At 30.6% G+C, this 17448-nt stretch overlaps 8 protein-coding genes across 8 annotated transcripts; 4 read left to right on the forward strand and 4 right to left on the reverse strand.

Moving 5' to 3' along the window:
• Positions 1 to 743: 743 nt before the first annotated feature.
• FG379_000159 (DHHC family palmitoyl transferase) lies at positions 744 to 1778 on the forward strand (the record flags this gene model as incomplete). The annotated part of the gene is made up of 1 exon (XM_067326492.1): positions 744 to 1778. The coding sequence occupies one exon, from the start codon at positions 744 to 746 to the stop codon at positions 1776 to 1778; it is 1035 nt and encodes a 344-aa protein (XP_067183113.1).
• Positions 1779 to 2306: 528 nt separating this feature from the next.
• FG379_000160 (uncharacterized protein) lies at positions 2307 to 4616 on the reverse strand (the record flags this gene model as incomplete). Its single annotated transcript, XM_067326494.1, has 2 exons — positions 2307 to 4388; positions 4557 to 4616. The coding sequence occupies 2 exons, from the start codon at positions 4614 to 4616 to the stop codon at positions 2307 to 2309; spliced, it is 2142 nt and encodes a 713-aa protein (XP_067183114.1).
• A 912-nt stretch (positions 4617 to 5528) lies between these two features.
• On the forward strand, positions 5529 to 6008 carry FG379_000161 (glucan 1; the record flags this gene model as incomplete). The annotated part of the gene is made up of 1 exon (XM_067326495.1): positions 5529 to 6008. One exon carries the CDS (start codon positions 5529 to 5531, stop codon positions 6006 to 6008), a length of 480 nt encoding a protein of 159 aa, XP_067183115.1.
• A 201-nt stretch (positions 6009 to 6209) lies between these two features.
• FG379_000162 (uncharacterized protein) lies at positions 6210 to 6725 on the reverse strand (the record flags this gene model as incomplete). The annotated part of the gene is made up of 1 exon (XM_067326496.1): positions 6210 to 6725. One exon carries the CDS (start codon positions 6723 to 6725, stop codon positions 6210 to 6212), a length of 516 nt encoding a protein of 171 aa, XP_067183116.1.
• Positions 6726 to 7580: 855 nt separating this feature from the next.
• Positions 7581 to 8384, reverse strand: FG379_000163 (uncharacterized protein; the record flags this gene model as incomplete). The annotated part of the gene is made up of 1 exon (XM_067326497.1): positions 7581 to 8384. One exon carries the CDS (start codon positions 8382 to 8384, stop codon positions 7581 to 7583), a length of 804 nt encoding a protein of 267 aa, XP_067183117.1.
• A 915-nt stretch (positions 8385 to 9299) lies between these two features.
• On the forward strand, positions 9300 to 10457 carry FG379_000164 (uncharacterized protein; the record flags this gene model as incomplete). Its single annotated transcript, XM_067326498.1, has 1 exon — positions 9300 to 10457. The coding sequence occupies one exon, from the start codon at positions 9300 to 9302 to the stop codon at positions 10455 to 10457; it is 1158 nt and encodes a 385-aa protein (XP_067183118.1).
• A 623-nt stretch (positions 10458 to 11080) lies between these two features.
• FG379_000166 (uncharacterized protein) lies at positions 11081 to 11338 on the forward strand (the record flags this gene model as incomplete). The annotated part of the gene is made up of 1 exon (XM_067326500.1): positions 11081 to 11338. One exon carries the CDS (start codon positions 11081 to 11083, stop codon positions 11336 to 11338), a length of 258 nt encoding a protein of 85 aa, XP_067183120.1.
• A 440-nt stretch (positions 11339 to 11778) lies between these two features.
• Positions 11779 to 16851, reverse strand: FG379_000167 (uncharacterized protein; the record flags this gene model as incomplete). The annotated part of the gene is made up of 1 exon (XM_067326501.1): positions 11779 to 16851. The coding sequence occupies one exon, from the start codon at positions 16849 to 16851 to the stop codon at positions 11779 to 11781; it is 5073 nt and encodes a 1690-aa protein (XP_067183121.1).
• Between the last annotated feature and the right edge of the window lie 597 nt (positions 16852 to 17448).

The raw sequence follows: 17448 nt of genomic DNA on the forward strand, positions 1-17448 counted from the left end.
CTAGCAATTTAAAGCAATTTTGCCAATTATTATACATAAATCAATGTTTTGTGGACTAGTTTATATACTCGTGTATTCCAAGTCTAATGCTTCCATACACACAAGGCTTAATTTATATTTCAATTCAAGGCGGGAAAGACATTACATTAGCAGGCGGCATCACCGGGAAAAGGGGTGGGGTTACATGCTAAATTGTGAGAAGGATCATAAAAAGAATAAAAAAAGGCAGAAAAAGAAAGAGAAAAAAAGTGAAAGAAAAAAGGTTGGTTGGAGATTGAGTAGCAATAAATAAAATACAATTAAAAAAGCAAGATAAACTTGGTATATAAATATCTTTGTATATTAGCATATATGGTGATATATTTTGTGGAGCGTGTATGAATGCAATCGATACAATAAAAATAAATTAGTTAAACGTATATAAGTTATAAATTCTAATGTAAAGTTGTTGTATTTTATTTAGCAGAGATTATCCTGCAAGCTCTATGAGAGGAAGGCAGCAACAGCAAAGTAAGTTAAACAAGTCAGTTGAAGGTGTATAGAATTAAAAAAAGGGAGAAAAACGCATTTAACGAAATAATTAATAAAAAAGATAGTGAATAATAAATTAATATTTACGAAATAAACTAAAACATATGTAACTTGTTCGAAATTATTTTAACTGAGCTTCTTTTTTCTTTATCTTTTAATCCTTTGATTTAGACTATACAAAAGAGGATAGATAAAGAAAAAAGAGACTTCAAATGTCGGGGGTAAATTATTCTGGAAGCAGTTATATGAGTAGGAAGAGAAAGAATGGGGCTTGTTTTCTTATGTTTATTATCACAATGATAATAATATTGTATTCATGTTATGTTACGATACTACTAATACCGTTATTTGAGATTGATTATATAGGAACAACAGTATCGGTATCATTTCATATGATATTCCTACTATTTATAATGTCATTCTATCAGTGTTCAAATACAGAACCTGGAAGAGTCCCAGCAAAATGGGGTTTTAGAGTGGGAGATGAATCAAAAAGACGAAGATACTGCAAGGTGTGCCAGGTTTGGAAACCAGACAGAGCACATCATTGTTCAGAATGTGGTAAATGTGTGCTTAACATGGATCATCATTGCCCTTGGATAAATAATTGTGTTGGATTTTATAATAGAAAATTTTTTATTCAGTTACTTATATATGCTCAACTAACATTATTATTTCTTTTTGTTCAAGGATCAATTTTTTTAATAGAACAGTATATAACTCTATGGCCTTATAATAGTGGCATGGATCCTACTCCACTAGGGCGTTCTATAGAGGCTATCAAACTAACTATAGTTATAATTATGCTCATCATTGTTACTCCTTTGCTTTTGGCACTATTCCCTTTTTCAAGACTTCACATTGGATTCGTAGTTAGAAACTTAACGACAATTGAGAGTTTAAGTCCGCAAAGTCCAGAGTACGGCAGATATGATCTGGGTCCAGAAAGGAATATTCAACAGGCCTTTGGATACAATCCATTGCATTGGTTTTGTCCGTTTAATACAAGATCTTCAAGACCAGTTGGTGATGGTGTTAGATGGCCAATTAAATGCCCTGAAATGGATGACTTGGAAATGGGTCAAATTCCAATATATATTGGTGGCTCCAATAACAATGACAGAGGAAACTATCACCATTCTGACAGTAATGGAAACCCAGTAAACAGTTCTTCTGTTTACACATATAAAAATAACAATGACATTTTATCACCTTATTCCAGTAAAGGACTTTATTACCAGATTTAATATTATGGCATTTTCAAATGTATATTTATATATTATTAATTTGTCACGTATTCTTGGGTGTTATTACACTATATCTTTTTTTCAACTACAACCTATTTCTATTATATTAAAGGTATCAAGTAGAATGAAACAAAGGTAGATATATACAATTTAAACTATTTTATTAAGCTTTTATGTATATATTATGGTTTATATCTGCATTCTTGCGTAGGAATAATAGGTGTTTTTGCACTTTTGAGTTGTGGTATTAACAGTCAATAATTGCGACAGAGAATGTTAATCATGTATATCTAGGTAGTTAAATCTATATTTACTATTCTTTAAAAAGTGAGCTCACAAAATGAACACCAATGATTAATATAATAATTTGTTATAGGAATTTATATGTATCCTTTTAAATAAATGTAATAAGTTGTGGTTATACATTAAAAGACAGGAGGGAATAATTAATATTCAAATTTGTTTAATCTAGTTTATTGTAGTATTTATCTACACCTCTATTCTGCTATATTTTATATCTAATATATATCATGCATAAAGTGACTCTGTACACTTAGATAGACCGTTTGAAAGGTAGACCAGCATTTCATTGTTCTCCTCAATTCTGCTTCTGAGTTCCTTCAATGATAACTTATAGTCCGTTTCCTCACTTGGTGAATTATCTTCTATTCTGTTTCTCATTGCTATATTTTGGCATATTAACGAAGGATCTTCGGAAAAGACACATGACTCTATATCATATTTACTACTATTATTTTGTGAAGTATTATTATTTAATACTTTAATTTTTGTCCCAATTGAGTTTATTCTCTTTTGTATGCTTAATTTATCTTCGTTGAAGCACTTTTTATTCTTTTTAGAAAAAAATAACTGACCACCTAGTGACAATAATTCTACTAATATTAAAACAATAAAGAATAAGACAAAAACGCCAATAGTAATACACATACCAACAAAATTTCTATTTTTGACTATATCAATAGGCACATTAATTCTCCTTAATGCTCCATCAACACTAATTAGTAATATGGCCTTGTACTTGTCAGCATAATAATTGTCTATCACCTCGTGGAAAACTATCAATTTTTCCAACCCCATTATTAATATTTTGTCGACTATATTAATGAAATAATCAAACCTTTTTGCGATTTTATTAAGATTTAATAATAATGACACCTGTTCAGTTCCATAACTGTTATCTTCATTAGTATTATTTTGACGATTTTCGTCATTGCTTTCATTTATCTTAACGTGATTATATTCTCTTTCCGTACTTATATTTTCACTCAATAGTAACCTTTCTTCCGTTTTTAACTTAATATCATTGTTAGTTAATGTATTTGATTCATTTCCCCCCTCAATTGAGGATAAATGATGTTGAATATCAATATTGCTTGTGATACTGTCCTCTGAGGTACTGTTTAATGCATAATTTACATCAATATCCGCTTCTTTGTCATATATATTGCATTCCCATATAGAAGATAATGAGTTATTTGTACTGTTATTGCTTTGTGCAAATGTGTTACTTAAATCTTCGTTTCTACCACAATTATTAATATCGCTAACTCTCTCCCTTTGTTCTTTTTTTAAATAATTAAATATCACTCTATTTTCCTTGTTTTTATTAGTATTTATAATATTTCTTAATAAAAATTCTTGTCTTAGTTTATCAATTAGCTCGTAGTTCAAACACATATCAAACTCTGACAAACCAATCTCGTCATTATGCGATCCTTTTTTTTCGTCATTGATTGCATTATTTATATTCATCCTCTCTATAGCCTCTTTGTTTGATATGTTCTTTTTCTTAAATGCGTGATCCTTATATTTTGATGACGACGATTTACCATCTTTTTTAGATTTTTTTAATGATTTATCTCTCGTTCTGACAATATTGTTCACCTTTTTATCCTCACCTTCCGTATAATTGCTTCCAGCTTTAATATTCCTAAAGTCGTTCTTAGTCGCCTCTTCATGTATTGTTTCCGTCTCATCTGTAACATTTCTCTCCTTAGTTTTGGCACTACCTGAGGTATAAATATCGTTATTTGAAAACTTCTCAATTTTTAAATCGTTGAATGCCTCCACATTATCTGTATTTGTTTCATTCGCATATTCATGTATTTCGCTGATATTAATTGAATCTTCATTTAACATTTCCATTGTTCCTAATGAATTTGTTTTATTGTTTAAATAGGATTCATTTTCCTCGCTCATTACAAAATACTCGCTCTCAATTTCAACTTGGCTTTCATTATCAAGTTTTTCATCTAACTCTCTTCCTTCATCAGATCCTTTTGAAATGTTATTATTGAAGTTATTTTCCGAAGTGTATTCAACATCATACTCTTCCGAATAATAGTAGTAATTTTCACTATTGGCATTATTGGTATTATCATCATTATTTACAATTTGTTGGTCATTTTTATCACTATCTTCATATACTCCAGTATTCATAAAGTTTACATGCATGTCAGAATTATAGTCGTTAGATGGGGAAATTCCAAATGGAAGATTTTCCTCCAGTTCGTCAACTATATTTGAATAGTTGTCGAATCCACCGACTGTTTTTTCCACATATTCTTGTACTAATTCAATGTTTTCTGACTACAATTTGAAAATAATATCGCAATTTAGATAAAACATTAATTGATAATTGTTTCATATTTACAAGTAAATAGATGTGCCATTGATATTTATTAATGTAATTAGAGATTGTTGTAAGTGAAGGAGTCAAAATATAACACATAAAAACAGCGAATGTTTTTCACCTACCTGAGACTTATTCACAGAATTAATAATAATTAATATCAACAAATGGTAGTTCCAAAACATTTTACACCTCTTCCCTCTTATCTGCAACAGAAGGGGAAAGTGTAATGTCGTCTCCTGTTTGGTTTATGTTAAGACAAATAGATACACCTATTTGCAAAGTTCCTGTTACAGTTGTGGAAAAATAGGTTGATGTATTAGTTTAATGTATATATTATGTATTTTTATTCCGAGGTTGGTGAAAAAAAGAAACCATTCCTTTCGTATTTTCCCTTATTGTGGGAGGACAATAGGCGCTTGTATATATTTTAATTGCATGGCCCTTTAAATGCATAGGTGTAACAAGCGTTGTGGGAAAGACCTAAAAAACGGAATAAATAAAAACATAAGTTAAGGTTCCGCAGGTACAACACCTTTTATTTATCATGTACATAACATTCTCCAGCTATTCATTCACGATTTCGTGTTTGTTCTGAAGTGTAAAAGATCAACCCAAAGGCGGGAAACCTGCATTATAACAATTGAATATTGAATATTTAAATGTATATTTGCTTACCTAGTAATAAATTAACTACTAGAATAAATGGTTGAAAAGGCATAAAATATTTCGTATGCATATTTTCAGAAGGATAAAGAATATATGTGTTTGAGATAAATACATTGTAACAAAGTAGATAATTGTATTTTAGTTTTGTTTAGTATATCTGAGAGTATCCAAATATAAAGAGTAAAGTTACAGAAATAAGGCCATTTCTATACATTTTTCACTTTACTTTGCCTAATATAAGTACATGCATATAAAAATAGTTGCATAAAGCTAAAATAAGGCGTAAACTTATAGAAAATCGAGTGCAATACTTTTTATTGTGTCTAGAAGAATCAATATAACGTTTATTTTCCCTCTTACATCAAATTAATTAACTTTTTTTTGTGGGGTGTTTAGTTGGTATATTTTGTTAATAATTGAAATATAGGATGGAGCAAAGCAGACAGGAAAGGAGTGAAAATATATCAGAAGACAATAGGGAGAGAATAAGGAGGTTGTATGAAAAAAGGCTTCATGAAAGAAAACTAAAAATATACGAAGAGGCATTAGAGGAGGCAATAAGACGCGAAAAGATGGGGATGTGTTTGACAATCAAGTTCAGTGTAAAATACGAAACTAAGTTCGGTCAGGATCTAAGAGTTGTCGGGAATATAAAAGAGCTTGGAGATTGGGACGTTGAAAAAAGTTTATCAATGACCTGGACGGAAGGTAGTTTTTGGACAGTAAGCGTGAAGATACTACCTACCAACAACACAGAAAATATCGAATACAAGTACATCCTAGTCGACAACAATCCCAGAAACAGTTACAACTGGGAACCGGGAAAAAACCATTCAGTTCAAATAAACAAGGATTCTCTCCGCGAGTTGCAACTTACAGATGCGTGGGGAGGAGGCGGTCTGTACTAAACATTTATGTACACAAATTCACTAGTTTATACAGTAATAATGACGATACCGATCATAGTTGTGAAATAAAGTAATTATCAATTTAAACAAATTCGTCTATTATTTTACAAATATTACTATTTTTTACTTTGACACTTAGCTTACTCTTTTTCTCATAGAAACATCAAAATTGAAGAAAAAAGATGCTCGAATTTGTGTTCCTCAAACGCCAACGGCTTTTTCAAGATTCTTCAGTCTAACCTCTTTGGCATTCTTCAGCTGCCAGGGAGAACCACCCTGTACTTTAATTTCCCATGATGATCTGAATATCGAGATCGAGAAAATATTAATAATGAGGGTGACTACCCAAATACCTGTAATAATAAACGCCATTTTAGTCCCTATCAGTATATCTCCTGTCTTTATTAAACTGCGACACCAGATTACCCATTGTAATATAATTTGAAATGTAACTACAACAGCTGAAAATTGTGATGCGAAGTAAGCAAATCCTGATGCTCCCGTACCACAATAAAAACACACAAACGATAATAAAGTAGCAAAGGTAAAAAGTGCGGACGATGCCAGCCCTCCGACTTCTTCAATAGGTGTTTGTGAAAATTTACATACTGTCAACGCTCCTGAAAAAAGCAAAAGTATTGTTGTTATTGTACCAGAAATTCCAAGTGGTATGCAGCAGCAGCACTTTCCGTAATTAGCTGAACCAAAAAAACACATTCTCGCTAACTAATTAAAACAATAAGTTTCCACACACTCAAAATAAATTTAATTACTAATAATACGAAATCCAGTATTACTAGTACAAACTAAAGGTAATTAATTGTTTGCTCACCAATAGCCTGCCTGCCAATTATTAATTATATTCCCGTTTTAAATAATAGTGTATTTAAAACTAAAATTAATTAACAAAATTTTTTTTCATTTACTTAATAATTTACAGATTTTATGTGGTGTCTACAATTTTACGAGGATAGATATTTTTATGCCACTTCACCACCTGTGAGTAATAAAAATTATTTTAGAATTAATCGTAAGTAAGCGTAATGTTCAATGGAAAAGTAATATTTTCACAATTTATTATTGTGTATTCTCTTCTAACCATACCTTTTAAAATGTGAATTTGTAAAAAAAAATACTACTAGCCGAAAATAGACACTCTGCCGTCCGTTTATTTTTTTTTCAGGATGGGAATTGGATGTACACGGAAGGAAAAATAGTTAATATTTTATAGGGGTTAGGAATTTTAGTTTTCCTTTTATTTAAAATCTATATTTACATATGTGGCGTATATAGGCTAGTATCGACAAAAATTGTAATGGTAATATGTATACAAATGCCTAAATAATCTATAAGGTGGATTTAATGTGATTTAGTAGTGGTGTATATGAGCTATACTTAGACTTTGGCTTGTATTTTTACTACGTTGTACAGTGCTATTATCTGTAGTTTTACAGTATTGGTGTTCCCGTTGCGTTGTCTAATGTATATATTTGCATGTACATCAAAAATGTTATTTGTATTATTATTCAATGTGGCTGTTCCATATTTTATAATATTGGTCAGGCTTCTACACTATTTGTAATTTAATTCCTCGGACTCATCTTCATTTTCTTTCTCACCGTACTTAGCAATTTTGTCATCTTCGTCATCCTCGTGATCATCACTTTCGCTTTCGTCATCCTCGTGATCATCACTTTCGCTTTCGTCATCCTCGTGATCATCACTTTCGTTTTCATCATACTCATCTACGTCTTCATCTTCAGCAATTACTTCCTCTTCATCCTCATCACAAACAACCTCGTTCTCAAATTGATATGTAATCAAGGCATTATCTGAATCAGATGAGAGTTTTTTGCACATTTCTGATATTGTCTTATTTTCGTCAAAAACGCGTTTGTAAATATCTAATGTAGCTTGAAGATTAATAAGATCTTTATTATAGCTCAATCTCATTGTAATAATCTCATTAAGTCTCTCCATTTGGTTTAAAATGATTTTGGTACTAGTGACGTCACCATTTGAAGATGAGTTTAAAATTCTAGAAATTTTAATCATTAATACGAAAATCCAATTAGACAAGTCTAAAAGTTTCATGGGATTGGCTTCTATTCTGTCCATTACCTCCTCAAAAAGTTCCAAACATAGTGACTCCTTCAACCTCATTACTGATGCATTTATAGTATCAATATTATTGTGAGAAAGTGCATTTTCGAGCATGTTCTTATCTTTGCTCTTTATTCCCTGAACCAAGATGCTGTATATCGTTATCTGACTATCTGCATTTTTGCCACCCTCGTTGTTTACATTTTCATTAACATTGCCAACATCTATTTTCCTGTGTTTTTTTACAACACTAAACTCCTCTATATTCTCCATTTTCCAAACTAAATGCAAAGTCCAAAATTCAGTTGTTCTTGTCTCACCTCCTGCCGTCTTTACCCTCCTTCCATCACTTCTTATTTATTTTTAATTTAGTAATTCAACTCGATATTTTTATCCGGGTTAATTTTTGACTATTTCAAGTCAGCATGAATAAAAAAATACCTGTCATTTCTACAGTAATTTATATTTGAACATACAATACATATTAAGTGGTAATTGTACATTATTTTAAATTATTTGCTAATAGTATTTAAACAGTAAGATAATATAAAAAGGCGCCAACCGTTTAAAAACATTAGCTAGGTTTGAAATGTTGCCCCCGAAAAGGTAAGTTAATCAAGAATATGTAAAGAGATTTCAAATATTTCACAATCTACACCTATATATTTTTTGTGGTTAATAAAATAACGATATTCAGGTGTGAGAGGTAGTGCTGATTTTACATGAAGCGAAGAGGTGTTTAATTTGTCTAATGTTCATTCTCAGGCACACTTGAAATCGGTAATTAGTTTTGGACAAAATAGGAGAAATATATCACTTGTTTCACCCATTTATTTTGAACAGATACAGTTGGACTATACACTAGGTGAAATCATTTAAATTTTGGTACTTGAAACGATGGCTATATGACTTCGCAATGGTTTTTCTAAGCTAAATAAATATATCATATATATCTACGTATGTAAAATGCATGTATTTACTATTTATTTAAGTAAGCAATAAAAACAGTAAGAGTAGTTCTATTTAGGATTGTTCTTTTCTCCTTATACAAACAATATACTACAGTTAAGTCAGCTATTGTTATACATTATTACTATAATTTATCTTTTATTCGTTGTTTATCACTTTCTGAAATAAAACACAGAAGGAAAATAGTACATATTTAAGTAAAGGAATAAGTTGGATAAGATGGTCAACATTTCCAGTAATATAGGTAGGTTGGATATGGATCTGAATTCCAACGTAAGCAATGATATGTTATTGTCTTCAAATGAATCTGTTGACAATAATACAGAAGGATCATTTGGAACAGTTCCAATGTCAATTCCAAAATCACTGTCGAATGTGGAAAATAGTATATCAAGAGTTTTTGTAAACGAGAGTGATAGAGCAATATTCAATAAAAGGATACCACTAATAATGTTTTGTGGACTTGGAGGAAGTGGTAAAACATCTATTATACAAATGCTGTACAAAAAACTGTCCCCCTATGAAACCATGTCATTGCCAAGCACAAAACAAGGCAATATACTTGAAATAAACGGCGATTCAAAGTTGTTTCCTTCAATTGGTTTAATAGATTTGCCGGGAAATGGCCAAACTCAGGATACACTTATAAACGAGGATATACTTGAAAAAGTATCATTAATTATATTTGTAATTGACTCACAAAACAATCCATACAATGACGAGATTGTGAGAGCCAAAAAACTGTTTAAGAAAGCATTAAAAGTGAATAAAAATATGTATTTTGAAATATTTATGCATAAAACGGATAATGAGGCGTTTTCAATAGATGATTCTTACATTGAATACAAAAGGGACATTCATGAGAAAATTTCAGGTTATATATTCCAATATGGATTTGACATTGATATTCGTTACCACTTTACTTCTATATATAATGATTCAATTATAGAAGCACTTAGTAAAGTAATTCAAAGAGTCTCACCGAATACTCAAATATTAGAGAGACTCTTGGATGTACTTGTTGTATCCTCTTCCTTAGAAAAGGCTTTGCTTATGGACATACACTCAAGAACTTTTATTGCCTGCGATTCGTCTTTATTTGACCCAATTGGATTTGAGCTTTGCGCTGATATTCTAAATGTAATTACAGAAATAGCAGGAATTTACTCACCTGATAAAAACATCGCAAAAACCTCGAAGATATCCTGTTCAGTTAGGCTTGATACTGGGCACTTTTTATATATTAAAAATGTTGACCATAATATTCTTGTTGCTTGTGTAATTAGAAACGAACACATTAAAGACTCAAATCTAATTGACATTAACATTGACATATTTAAAAAAGTGCTTTTCCAAAAATTCGTCAGCAATAAATAGTCATTTTAATCCCACTACTTTTTGTGTACTTTTAAAGTTTATATCCTTTTCCTAGTTTTATATTCACTGTTCAATTTAGCCTGAACTGCTCAGCTTCATAATCCGCTTATTAATCTCTTATTTGTCATGCTTATAATTGCATCACCAATACGCAAATCATAACAAAGAATTTGACGTATTATCTAGTTGCACCCACTTTGTATTGCCTTTGGTTGCAATCTCTTCACAGAGCCGCTTAGACTACCTTAATCCTCACTATTACGGATTTTGTTACTCATTACACTTATTGTCAGCGGCTACCGCCTGATCACCCCTCCATTAAACTAGATTTTCATTTCCTTCCTACTTTCCCAGACAGGAATATTCAGATTGATATTGTTGCGACAATAGTATTGAATGCAATTCCGGCCAGTTAAGTATTAATATATAAACAATTTTGTAGATTTAACATCATATTTCACAACGGAGCTCTGTAGTAACTAACTAGTCAGTCATATTTTCCCGACACGAGTGCTATTTCTCTTCTTACTAGAGAAAAAAAACCATTCAAGTGTTATTTACCCATTTACTTTTCCATTGTATTCACAAAAACGAATCAATTTACGCTCCTCAATATTTAAAACATGGAACCAAATTTTCAAAGCACTTCTCAAAACAAAAAACAGATAGAAGAACCTTATGATCCATCATGCTCTTCCTGCAAAATATACTACAGAAGAATACTAGGACTTGAAAATGAACTACAAATACTTACTAACAATATATACTCTCTTTTCAAAACAGCGAAAGAAGAAATTCAAAGGAAAAACAAACTAATAGAGGAAAAGGACAACATCATTAATGAGCTCAAACTCAAAATCTACAACTCAAATGTTGATTGATATTGCTACAAATCACATTACTCATTCTATTTATCACAAGTATAGCCTTATTATTTGTAATACATGCGACATGCACTTACATTATTCTGTAACACAAAGGATATCGAAACATTATCAGTGTTACTAAACACACTATTTACATAGTTCCCACTACCCTTATATAAATGGTCTATAAACTGACAATATTACCTTCTAAACACTCATTTATTTAGTGCTACCGCACGATTAACTTCTTCTTTGCTTTGCATCATGTGGAAGAGGGGCGCGCCTCTTTGTGAGACCTCTCACCTCCATAACAAGTGAACCGCCGTCCCACACCGCCATTTGCCCTGCCAATGACAAAAAGGCAGGCCCTGCTGGGAATCGAACCCAGATCACAGGAATCAGAATCCTGGGTGATAACCATTACACTACAGGGCCTAACGCCACACTCGGCATCATTACTTTTCGTATAAGTTTCTTGGTATATAATATTGTGAATTAGATTGTATTTCCGAGTCGTAATTCTTATAATTCCTATAGGGATCTTTCCAACGAATATCTTTATTCACATCAACCCCTTTTATACCGTAATTCATCGGCAACATTAAATTTGCTGCTACTTCTGAAGTATATTGTGGCAATACATTATAATCTATATTAGACTCTATTTTTTTTATAAATAAATTACTATTTATATTATCACCATGTTTATTCCTTAAATTATCACCCCTGTTTGTTATTCTACTTTTATTTTCAATATTTCTACAATTAATTCCATTAATTTTTGTACTGCTGGTATTTACATAAGTATTATCGCTATTAATAATGTTATTATTATCATCAATGTTATGATAATATATATTTTGGTACGCTTTTAATCCATATTTTGTTTTTTCTTGAAACTTATCGCTAAAATTACCTTCACTTATTGATGTGTAGTCCAATGTAGATATTGTTTCTGGATATACTAATGCAATAATGTATTTTTTATGAAACTTTGATAGTAGAATTCTTATCAAATTCAACATTATATTTATCTCACTCGTATTTGCTTTACCTGATAACACCCTTTTTACCAATAATAAACACCATTCATATCCACTATATAACTCTTTTTTTATTATTTTCCTGTATATATTATTACATATGTCAACAATTGTCATTGTTGGTTCAGATGTTATTAAATCCCAATATATCTCCTTTTCTTGTGACTTATGTGCCATTTGTCTTGGGCTCATTACTACTGATGCTCCGAAACTATTTGAATTTGCACCTATTCCACTTTCTATTGTATTCTTACTTGATATATTTTCATATATATTTGTATTTATATTGCAATAGTCTATGTAACCATAATCCGTGAAATCCACTATTCTTTTATTTATCATTCTTTGTGATACACCTCCTTTTTCTATTAATTCCTTATCTATTCCTAAATACGCTGCATTTTGACTCATTTCTGAATTAAATCTTTGATTAATTCTTGAGTCATCTTTATGATATGTTATATTCCTTCCAAATGTTAAGTCTTTGACAAATGGTGATGAACTCGTGCTAACTGCTAATGATTTAAATGATATGAGCAATTTTACAAAATCATCTTGAGGTATAGAAAAAATTGCTATTACTATTTCATACTTTAATACCCATAATATACGATTATACCATATTTGCTTTTCATCATTATCCGTATTTAAAGTACCACTCAATCCATTTATATTTGTTATTAGTCTATTTAATAATGTTCTACACATTGAAAGTGCTTCATCTCTATATTTTGCTGTAACTATATCATATACTGACTTTTCCATTATTAATATATCATCATATATTAATGTTATTGGCAATTTTGTCCAATATGGGTTCATATTTATACATTCCGTCACGCCATTTAAAATGTTACTTCTCATATTATTATTCATACAAATTTCTCTATCAACCAAATTATTTTGCCTATCTGAACAAACTAAATCATATACAACTTGATATTGATAATCATTATCTATTTCTGTTTCCCTATTTTGTAAATTTAATGGTGGAAACATTAGATCTCTACAACCTAATAGTATCTTGCAACCTGTTGACATCATTAACAATTTTATAGTTAATTTATGAGTCGGACCTAGATATTTATCTAATTCAGGTATACAATTCAAAAGTATTTTTAATCCATCAGAATACCTTCCACACCTTATTGTTGCTTCACCAATTATATATCGGCAAATTGATTCCAAATATATTTGTCGTTTTGTACTTTTTATTGTTGATCTTAACATTTTCTCACCTATAACTATTGTAGATGCATATTTACCCATTTTTAGTGTTGATAATGCCGAAAATCTTAAAGCTATCATTATCATCCAATGTGTCGAATCATCTTGTGATACCTCTCTTAATAATGGTGTCAATATTTTTTCAACTTTTATTGAATTTAATAAACAATTATTGTAATCACCATTTATATAATATAACACTGAAAAACATAATTGCAATTTTGTTGATATTAGACAATTTCTACAATCGCCATATAGCTGATTTAATAATGTATTCATATAATTAAACTCAACAATTGCTTCTTCTAATTTATTCATTCTTATTAAACACTGTATTTTTAATGATAACACAAATACACGAAATTTTGGAGTTTCTGGAGTGTACAATATTGATACATGACATATACTTAAACACTCTTCTAATTTATTATGTTGTAGAGTCAAATAACCTATATTTAATAATATGAATAATATCCTCTCCAAACTCTCACCTGCATACCTTTTAACTATCAATAAATAATACAATGATTTGTAGCAATCATAATACCATTCACATTTAATATTGTCCAAATTCTTATCTTTTTTTCCATCTATTATATACCTGTCTTCTATGTTATAGTTATTTACAAATGGTTTACATTTTGGATGGCATGGAGTTGCATATCCTTCCAAATTTGCTTTTAGTACACCTATACTACCTGTTGTAATAATATTGCTATAAATTGGATTGTACAAAACACTTGATAGTGAAAATAAATAATAGTTTTCTGAAGTTTTAATTATTTTATCATCGTTATTTTTGTTACTATTATTATTAATACAATGTTCATCCCAATCCTCTCTTGTTCTTCTAGATGATGACAAAAACATTCTATTCCATGTTGGTATTCTTAGTCTCCAAATATACTGACATAATACCGTCTTGCAAATATTAATACTTTTTATCGTTCTCGGTATTATTATCTTTATTCTTGGGTAATAACCCCTTATAATACCTGTTTCATTCCAAGCAAATACTTGTGTTTCTGAATCACTAACTAATTTGTTATTAAAATAATTCTTATTTGAATGATTTCCAAAAAGATTTAATATTGGTGAATAATTTTGATTTTTACCTAGTATTTGTTCCTTCAATGAATCTCTTTTTAGTTTTTGCGTATGAGCCAATGTATACTTAATGTACTTTACCTGTGGAAACAAAAAATCAGATCCTATGTTTATTTCAGAAAAATCACATAAATCATCTATTTTTAACGGTAATCTCAATATACCATCAGGATTTACTACTTTCGAATTAAATAGTATTCCCAAATGATATTGTAATGAAAAAAATAATGGTGTTAATTGAATATTTGATTTACTTATTATTATTTTTAATTTATTTAATTGAAATCTCTTCACTGCTGATGGTATTATCTTTGAATTCCAATATATATTGGATTCATCTGTATTGCACAGTATCTTATTTAAATAATCTATCAACAATATCTGTATTGTCTCTTCATTCACTAATGCTTGATCCTTAAATGATATATGCATCTCCTCTTCCCACAATCTTTTTATTGTTCTTGCTATTATCTCTTTCACTGCAGTATTTCTTATTGGTTCTATTACTTTTCCTTGTGCTAATTTACCTAATCCATATCCTATATTTATTCCATAATTATGGAGTAACTCAGTTATTTCCCATGGATCGTGAAATCCTACATATAGGTCATTTATAGTCGGAAGTAAATCCTTGACTAATCTTAACCTCATTGCCTGACTTGCATTGTACAAAGTCGAATGCCTTGATACTCCACTATTCTTTTTTGTTGTATCTATATTAATATAATCGTTTGTTGGATCACCTCTTTTTGAATTCAAAAATAGCGGTATCGAAATAGTTGATGGAAGTGACGAATGTGTATATGTTAAAACAAATTCTTCTCTTAGCCTTTTAAGTGGTTGAGCTTCTTTATTCTCATCTATGTACAACGGAAACATTTCTCCGCAATGTCTGATAAAATATAAGCCATCTGTTCTATGTTGCCATATTTTAAAGTGGTATTTTATACCATAACATTTATAGAGATCAGTTGTTTCTATTGGAAAAGGCCACCCCTGAATATTTAATTGTTCCGCTGCAAAATTCAATTGATTTGCTAATTCGGGATTATATGTTAATAATGAATCGAAAAGTACGTTTACTTCTTTTTTACTTTTTCCGTTTACCACACTAAAGTTATGAAATGTATCACCTATATCTTCTAGGCTTGGAATTTCGTTTCTTGGTATCACTGATAACTTTAATATATCTTTCAGTATATCTTTAGGTTTTGGTACAAATGGAACAAGAGGCTCACAGTAGACTGAATATCCCATATACTTCACAATAGCACATATAGGTAAAGAAAATAATGATTTTGACCCTATTTGCATTAATACATCACAGAATGCTTTCTTTGATTTAAATTCATTATTGTATAATCTTTTTGCTATTTCCCTTGAAATCCCTTTTCTTTTGCTTCCTAATATTATTGTAAATACTATACTATCAAATACAAACACTCTATCATCGTCAAATAATGGTTTATAAATACTCCAAAGATCTGGATTTGACAAACTTGTTATTTCATAGTAAACTTTGGAAACACCGCTATTGAATGATGGATGGCAATGCAAAAGAGCCACCGTTGACGCTCTTGCTGCTGCATAGAACATTCCAATCTCTTTCAAAAATGACAGATCAGATTCTATAAATTTTGAATTATCCACTGCAAATCCCATATTTGAATTTGAGTGCCCATCCCTCCAGGTCCAATTTAACCTTTGGTACCAATTGTTACTTAGGCAAGTATTGCTTGGTGGGCCAGGAGTTAGTATTGATTTTAGTGGATGATCTTCACTTACTTCCCAACTCACTGGTGGAAGCTCTAGCTCGTTAGCACCATCCGGAATTTCAATTGAACCTTCAGACTTGTACTTGGTACCAGTTGCTCTCGTGTTCTTAAGTTTCAACTTTTGCTTACCTATAAACCTCGATGCTGATTTCAATAAACTTAAGTTTCTACAAGTTATCTCTCTTTCATAAGTCGCACAGTTTGTTTTATCAATAAACTCCTCAAACCACATATCTGGGTTTATTCTTAAAATGTAGTTTTTATCAAGATTCATATCTTGATTCTCAGAACTCCATAATTGTTCCGGCCTCTCAAATGTATCTTTAATTTTCTCATTCTTTGAAAATTCTATTGCTGGACTTTTAATCGACTCCATTTTATTTTCGATAGCAAAAAACACATTACATCAAAGTTAAAGTAAGTTTAATGTTTTAGCATGCCCTTATTTCTTTTTTATATCCCTTCTTATACATTTATCGTTTGATTTAACCTTCTTTATTCCTTATTTATTTTCCTGCATGCAACCTTCAATCTTTTGCAGACATTTACCGCCGCAACCCTGCCACATTATAGGGCGGGAATTGCTTAAGCTAATCATTTAACCCGATAATGAAAAAATAAGACGGTCAACAAAGTACATTTACTCGTTAATGTTTGAATGTAGTGGTGTTGAATGGTTTAATGTGAGAACGTAAACTGCTGTCAGTGATATTTATTCCACATCTAACTAGGGTTCTAGTGGTTACTGTCTCTGAGGCAGCGCAATAAAAGGTTAATAAAAAAAATAGGCGGCTAAAACCTATGGCCATCTTTCAAATGGAGAAGAAACATCTCTTTATGTTTATTTTTTAGTTAGTTAATTAGCAAAAAAACTAGCCTCACACCCTCTCCAGGTGTGGAATTATCAGTGGTTTGTAGAAATAAGATGTCACGAAATAACTTGTTTATAGATGTAGATGTAAACTGCAACTCA

Source organism: Cryptosporidium bovis, assembly GCF_009768925.1.
Source record: "Cryptosporidium bovis isolate 45015 chromosome Unknown contig_1, whole genome shotgun sequence".
NCBI classification, from domain to species: Eukaryota; Apicomplexa; class Conoidasida; order Eucoccidiorida; family Cryptosporidiidae; genus Cryptosporidium; species Cryptosporidium bovis.